The sequence below is a fragment of the Magnolia sinica genome, chromosome 10, assembly GCF_029962835.1.
Source record: "Magnolia sinica isolate HGM2019 chromosome 10, MsV1, whole genome shotgun sequence".
Taxonomy (NCBI): Eukaryota; Viridiplantae; Streptophyta; class Magnoliopsida; order Magnoliales; family Magnoliaceae; genus Magnolia; species Magnolia sinica.
Window position 1 is genome coordinate 37,252,798 of NC_080582.1, and position 8,039 is coordinate 37,260,836.

Here is an 8,039-nt window from a genome sequence, read left to right on the forward strand (position 1 = left end):
TCCTATCACACTAATCCTAACAACAAGCATATATTAGGATTACTCAAGAGTAACTCCACTGGCTTCCAAGCCTGGTAGAGGATCCAATCACAAACTATTTGTGGGATGAATAATATGCAAACTAGTCTATGATGGATATGACTGTGAGTGTGTGTGAGGTGTGATCTCAGATAATCAGAAATGACAGTAATTAAGGAAATCACATAAATGAATGAAAGACAATAACAATCTCAAACACAGTCATTTTTATAGTGCTTTGACTATTTGTCTACTTCACTCTCAGTAATTACACTCAACCCTTGAGTGTACCAGATTTCACTAAGGAGGTTTCCCACGGTTCACCCCAAACCTAAGGTTTTAAATCAGGTTCACCTTTAACCTTTACAACCTATACCTAGGCTGACTGTTTATGCTCTCACGAGCAATGGTCAACACAACGCACCCACTTTTAGGCACACTGGCCAAGGATCTTCTACAAGACCCTAATAGAGGTTTCACACGGTTCACCTCGAACCTAAGGTTTTAGATAGGTTCATCTTTAACCGATTGTTTATGCTCCCCACAGAGCAAGGGTCAACACATAGCACCCATCACGTACACTCCTGCCGGAGGCCTCCTAGAGGATTTGCAAGGGGTGAGAAACACCTTAGACCCAATCTTACAAAGGAATGATCACAAGGGTCCTCTGGACTCTGATAACTTACAGATAAGCAGATAAGTCCCTTTTAGCTCGTTGATGAAGATCTCCTCCTTTGTTGATGAAGAGTCTTCTGCTTCCTTGAACCGCAACTCAGAAGATATACCAATGCATGGTGACGGGTTGGGTCAAGGTTATGATGGAATCCTATTCTCAAATATTTTCCTATAAAGGAGATAGAGTAATTCCAATCATCTATGCATTCAAGGCATCTCAGCTTAATGATTTGCCATTAAGGTGGTAGCTGGAGGATCCTTAAATGTGGAAGTTCATTCCCCAATCCACTCTATTGAATATTAACGAGGAGGGTGCATTAGAGGATGAACTCCCTTGAGAGAAAAGGCTTTGAGTATATGATTTATGGTAAAACACTCAAAAATACTCTCTTCTTTCTCTACCAGCAACTAAAGACAAGCTCTCTATATATAGGTAAAAAGTTCCAACGGATATAAAACGGTCACATTTATGACAGAGTTCGATATCATCGAGCGTATACTCTCGATTGCATCGACTGGCCGCTCGATGACACGAACTCAATGTCATACGCTTTTGAAACCTTTTGCCAGCTGGTCGATGGCATCGAAACACTTGTCGATGTCATCGAATTTCGAACTCTGATTTCATCGATGTGAGGTTCGATTCCTCGACATTTGAAAATGAGAGAGACTTGTTTTGAAATATTTTAGGTCTACAAGAATGATCGAGGGACCTTCGAGATCATCGAAATTTGAATGTCGATGATATCGATATCTGTGTCGAGGCATCAATAAATGTAATGGATTTTCGTTTAAGCTTGCTGGATAGTTTCTGTCCCTGTTCGATGCCATTGAAACCGTACTGATATCATCGATATTTGAATATCGATTCTATCGAGTGACCCTCGATCATAGATAAACTATCCTGAAATATTTTGCTGAAAAAACTGTGTCCAAGACCGATATCATCGATGGCCTTCCGATATCATCGGTTTTTGAATTCCGAGGATATCGAGGGGTACATCGATATATCGAAGGTCTATATGATTTTCTTATAAAAACAGGGACACAAATACACTTCTGTCAATTATATCAAGTCACCTTCGATAGACTCGAGATTTGAATATCGATGATATCGATAGGTATATCGATACATCGATAATTCCGTCTAGATGAGTATGTGGTTGCTGGACATATTTTGTCCTCATGTCGATGTTATCTTTTAGTCATCGAGGACATCGACAGTATTTCTTGATTTTATCGAACCTGATATCGATAAATCGACAGAGGTAGAAAACTTAGAGATTTTCTGATTTTGTAAAAGAGTTTTCTAACCCAAAAATCCTATGATATTCTAATAGATTTTATGGGTTTTAATTACCTGGCATTTTAGGACATGGGATGTGAGGCTTAGATTTACCTACGGCGAGTTCGTGCACACATCAGGTTGAGGCAGACGCTTTTACGATCCTATGAGGCTCTACAGTCTAGCTGACTCAACACTCACGCTAATTGACAAACCAAGGCACTTTCAAACCCTAAGTCTTACAATAATTAAGAAAGAAAGTGGAGGGAGTAAGGAATGATGTTATTGGTAGGGAAGGACTAGATTAAATAATCCTATGAAACAAAAACAAGTTTACAATGTCAGTGATGTTAGAAGTATGAAATAAAAAAGAAATCAGATAGCCCTTTTGAAAATAGAAAAATAGAAAAACCTAACTTAAAAAAAAAATCAAACTAAGAAACCTAAACTTAATTGTGTTCACAACACTCCCTGTCAACGGCGCCAAAAGCTTGATTAAACTGAAGGGTTGACAACCCTAAGTGCAGGGTTGTGATGTAGTAATAACTCGGTGAGACTAAGGTCGAATCCTTAAGGAATGGGAAACACAACCTAAAACTAATTTAAAGGTAACGGTTTTCAGGGTTTTTAATCGAGTGAATAGGTTAAAGAGTTTTAAAACAATCAATAAAAGACTATAGATCCAGGAATCCACTTATAATAATCAATGATTCAACTTTTATAACTCAATTGGAATCAAAGTTCTATCCTATCCAATTAGAAGATAATTCTATTAAATTAATCATCAATACCAATAAAATCATGTTGTTAATTGAACGATTCTTTCATGAAGCATTTGAAAATCAATTGTAGAGAATCATGGGTGTTTAAAGCACTCTTAGGTAATAATAGATCAGTCAATTATACAGATTGACTCCTCTTAATTCAGGTTAAGTATTTGTTAAATGAAAGTATTCATTGTAGCCGAAGTTCACAACAAATTCAAAAATCAACAACCAAAAGATTTTTAAATAAAATCTAAATCAACTCAATTTACTATCATTATTCAAACCATTGCTATTGAATCAAATAAACTAAATATTATAATTGAACTACAAGCTTTATCCCTTAGCCTTAGCTAAGAGATTAGTTGAGCAATAATACTAATTAGTTTTGATCTTGTACATGGCTGAGTTGAGCAATTAGTCTCCTCTACATTTCTTAGCTGCGAGGGAGATAGAGCAATAAACTCTATAGCTAGAATGCCCAAATAATCCCTAAATTCCACAACATAGTAGAAAATATGTAATTGTACCGACTATGCCTAAGACATTCCTTCTCAATCATCTAGCCCTGCATATCCCAGGATTTATTGAGACTAAAGAGTCCTCGAGTCCCTGGCTTATTTTTATCTTATGATATCCAGACTAACGTAGATTCAAAGACATTTTGGTCAGAGTGGAGACTCCAAGTTAAATTATTCCAAACCACCCCTCATCCCAATAGAAAAAGGACCGGAACACAGCTCCACGCACATGTCTAATGGCTACACGGTTACTAGTTTTCTAGCATGTGAATACCAAAGGAACAACTGCCTATAGGTAATTAATTAGTTATAACCAGCCAGCAGTTGTAAAAGAAGCACAGTAAAATTTGCTAAGGATGGATTCATGAAATCATTCATACGCAGAGGAGAGGAGACAGAGAGGGTACAAGATACTTGTGATTTCCTAAAAAACAGAGAGCCACTTGTGAGTTTTGGATCAGGCTCATCTTCGGAGTAGTTAATTCCTGTGACTCGCCCTTGATGAAAAGATTTGATGGAAAGTACACACGCCATGCTGCATCTTTGTTGTTCCCCATGGTGTTGGGTCCACCTCATTTGCATATCGACCTGCATTTTCGCTGTGGGGGACGGGGATTGCGTGGTGTCCTGCCACCGTGGCAGGAATACGTGGGCCCCAACATGATGTATGTGTTTCATATACGCTGTCCACCAATTTTGCCAGCTCATTTTAGGCAATGAGCCCAAAATTGAAGCATATCCCCAGGTCAAGTGGACCACACCACAGAAAACAGAACGGATAATGATATCCACCGTTGAAACCTTCTTTGGGTTCACAGTAATGTTTATTTGTCATCGAACCTGTTCGTAAGGTCACACAGACCTGGATGTAAGGAAACCATTAATATAAGCTTCATCCAAAAATCTTGTGGCCCCCAAGAAGTTTTCAACAGTAGATGTTCAATCTCCACTGTTTCCAGTGGTGTGGTCCACTTCAGCTTTTGATATGCTTTAATTTTGGGATCATGGCCTTAAAATGAGCTGGCAAAACGGATGGATGGCGTGGATAAAACACATACATCATGGTGGGCCCCACAGAGTCCTGGCATCACGGAATTGGGTGGTTGCAGGGTCACCAGCAATCCACGTTCGGTTGGGGGGCCTAAAATTAAGGGAGTCATCTGATGAAGCGACTGGATTTCACACAAACAAACACGGTGGGAACACAGAGCGGGGATCGTTGTTGGTGCTGGCTACAACAGGTGTTGCAGAGTATTCCGTGCAGCATTCAGTGCATGCTTTTTGGAGCAGACGTGGAATGATCCAACGGACTTTGGTCGTTGGTAGGGAAGTGAAACTCTTCCTTAGTTGAGGGACGTTGCAATTCCCGTGAAGAAAATTAAACCACCAAATCCCATTATTTATTACTATCCTCTCCATACTCGTGACTATTCTTAAATGGACAGACCAACGTGGGCCCTCCATAATTTATTCCCTTGGATCCAAAGCCCACATCCACTTTCTATATATATACTTTTTCTTTTTTACCTGGAAATGACTAACATGATTATTATGATTTAGAAAAGAATTAATAATAATAATAATAATAATAATAATAATGATAAAAAAAAGGTATGTCACCATCAGGTGGCCCACTCAGGCGATCCCGCTTACGGATCCCTTTCACCAATGAGTATTCCCCAAACGTGTTTATGGGATGATTCTCACCCAGAAAATTATGTTAACAATTCAAATATTTCAAAACCTTTTGATTTTATATATATATATATATATATTTATTTTTATATTAAATGGACGGTCACATAGGCAACAGATTGATGGAGTAGGCTCTTCCAATGTTGGAGATTAACGGTTTGTTTCTCCGGACTGTGTCTCTCCATTTGTGGAATCATACAACGTTCAAAGTTGAGGTCTCGAGTTCGGCCCAGGTTAATTAGGATCACAGGGGCGTATGGTTAGATGTAGTCAGCTGTCCAGCGAGCCTAATGCATACCGGAGAGTTTTCACTTTTCAAAATATCGGCAATATTTGTCAGCGGAGAGTCCTGCCCATCCACATGCTAGCAAACACACGTGTCAACATTCCCCATTTGTGTGAGATTTGAGCTTTCCATCAACCGTCTACACTGATTTGATCCTCTGGCACAAACACTAGTCTAGTACAATCTTCAAGTGGGTCACAACGTACATACAAAAGAATAAGAAATGAACGGCTTAAATAAAATTTTATTTCCACCAACTGTATTTATTGTGTGCACATCATCTGTCCAAGAAAAGAAATGACCTGAAAGTATGGTCTACCTTATGTAAAGCGTGTATCTAACATACACGTTTAGTCTGGTACCTGTGATTTCGCTTGAACGCGTGTAGCTAAGCAAACCTCAGGTAATAAAAGCTGTAAAGGGATGAAAGGCATCTTTCTCCCTCACAGTTTTACAGAAAGAGAAAGGACATTCTCGTCATCTTCGCATTTATGTAAGCAAATTAAAACACACTTGTCAGTGATATCCACTCCATCAGAAACGCTCGACCGTTTGCTTCTTAAATCCTTTATTTCTCTCCTTGTTATTTTTCATCTTTAACGATACGAATTTCCAACCCCACCACAATCTTTCCTCTCTCTCTCTCTCTCTCTCTCTCTCTCTCTCTCTCTCTCAAAGTTTCTAAAGAAAAGAAAAATGAGGCAACACTCCTTGTCTTTGTTACAGTTGGTACTGCTGTTGCTACCCCCTCCAAGCATGACATTTACCGTGATCATGACGGACTCAAACGTCCCGTCGACACTCGTCGATACCCCACAAACCGGATTCTCCATTGCCCATGATCGTGCACGCACTGATTCCCATGAGCAAAAGGCCGTTTACGAGATCATGAAGGCTACCGGTAACTCATGGGCTACTTCCATTCCTGACGTCTGCCGTGGCCGTTGGCATGGGATCGAGTGCATGCCTGACAAGGACGATGTCTACCATATCGTCTCTCTCTCGTTCGGCGCACTTTCCGACGACACCGCCTTCCCTACTTGCGATCAATCTACCTCCTTTATCTCCCCTTGGCTAACTAAACTACCCCACATCAGGTCACTCTTCTTCTACCAGTGTTTCACCCGTAACCCTCAACCTATTCCTCCCTTCCTTGCTCACCTAGGTCCCACCCTCCAGTCTCTTGTCCTTAGGAACAATGGGCATGTGGGTCCCATCCCCACCCAGTTGGGAAATCTCACTTTGCTTCGCGTTCTGGATCTCCATTCAAACAATCTAACCTCATCCATCCCTCAGTCATTCACCAACCTGGCCCATCTCCGATCACTGGATCTCAGTAGCAATCGATTAACGGGTAGGATTCCAGATCTGCCCACGTCAACACTCAACGTACTCGACCTCAGCCAGAACCTCCTCCAAGGCTCGATCCCTGCCAGTCTCGGAAACTGCCCTTCTCTTATTAAGATGGATTTAAGTAGAAACTACCTTACAGGTCCCATTCCCAACTCTTTCGACGGTCTCAGAAGCCTAATGCTGCTTGATCTCAGCTACAACCGCCTGTCCGGCCCATTCCCAGTCTCACTCGGGAGCTTAACTTCTCTCAGAGCACTGATCCTAAAAGTGAACTCTATGCAATCAACGGTCATTCCCAATGCCGTCTTCTCACCTCTAAAAAATCTGATGATCCTTATTCTCTCCGACATGGGCCTGCATGGGACCATACCTGAGTCAATCGGCTGCTTACCCAGTCTACGTGTTCTTCATTTAGACCGGAATGATTTAAACGGTTCCATTCCTCAGAGCTTCAGGCACTCGGGCAATCTCAACGAACTAAGGGTGAACGACAATCGGTTGGTGGGTCCCATACCGTTCGGTAGGGAGATGCTGTGGAAAATGGGCAGGAAGCTGAAGCTTGCAAACAACTCAGGCCTTTGTTATGATGGATGTAGTAGCAACGGTCGAGATGAGGGCGTTGATTCCTCGTTTGTGCTGGGGATCGCTTGTTGTGAGTCCCAAACAGCACCAGTGGGGACCACAACGAAGCATCTTTCATCTATTGATCATCAAGAGCCAGAACACATTTCACCATCCGTTTCTGGAGCATCTGCCCTTAATTATATGCAGCTGCTTCCATCGACAGCGATTTTGCTGATGGGGCTTCTGCTGTTGTGATTGTTTGCTTGAAGTCTTCCTGTTAGAAACTCTGTAAATGTAATTTCTGTCTGTTGCATATCCTAGAAACAGTTGCAGTTTTTGAGTTTTCCACTTGAGTAGGCCCCACTATGGTGTTAGTGTTTAATCCACCCCAACCATCACCTGTGGAACCAAATTTTATTCTAAGGTCCAAAAATCAACCCCGGCCATAGTTTATTTACACTACAGGATTTGACATAGTGTACATAGAAAGCACACCCGTGAAACTGTTTCTCATGGTGTGGCCCACTCAAATCACGTATATATGTACCTACGTTTTGGGCCTCAGGAATATATTTTATTTTGGAATTTAATGGTTAAAGTGGATTTTACATGTTCTTCACGGTGGCCCTGTAGAAATCAACTGTGGATGTCTCTCTTCCAACAGTTTCAACTGTTATGGCCTATTTGAATAACGGTTTAACCTGATTTTTTGCGAATGGATCCAGAATGTGGTTCCACATCTAATGGTCCGAGTGGATCTCACGGGCACATTATGGTGGACCTTGTGAAAAATAAAGGGTGGCTTCCTTCTCAGTGTACCCAGCATATATATCAGAAAACTTGGGACTTTAATTGCTGAGCCTGTTTGGTGCCCAAAA

General features: G+C 41.1%; 1 protein-coding gene across 1 annotated transcript; it reads left to right on the plus strand.

Moving 5' to 3' along the window:
* Nucleotides 1–5,711: 5,711 nt before the first annotated feature.
* Nucleotides 5,712–7,674, plus strand: LOC131258312 (protein TOO MANY MOUTHS-like). The gene has a single exon (XM_058259552.1). The coding sequence runs from the start codon at nt 5,941–5,943 to the stop codon at nt 7,414–7,416; it is 1,476 nt and encodes a 491-aa protein (XP_058115535.1). The 5' UTR covers nt 5,712–5,940; the 3' UTR covers nt 7,417–7,674.
* The last annotated feature ends 365 nt before the right edge of the window (nt 7,675–8,039 follow it).

Coding starts and splice junctions, on each gene's coding strand:
- LOC131258312 (XM_058259552.1), top strand. CDS start 5,941: ATGAGGCAACACTCCTTGTCTTTGTTACAGTTGGTACTGCTGTTGCTA.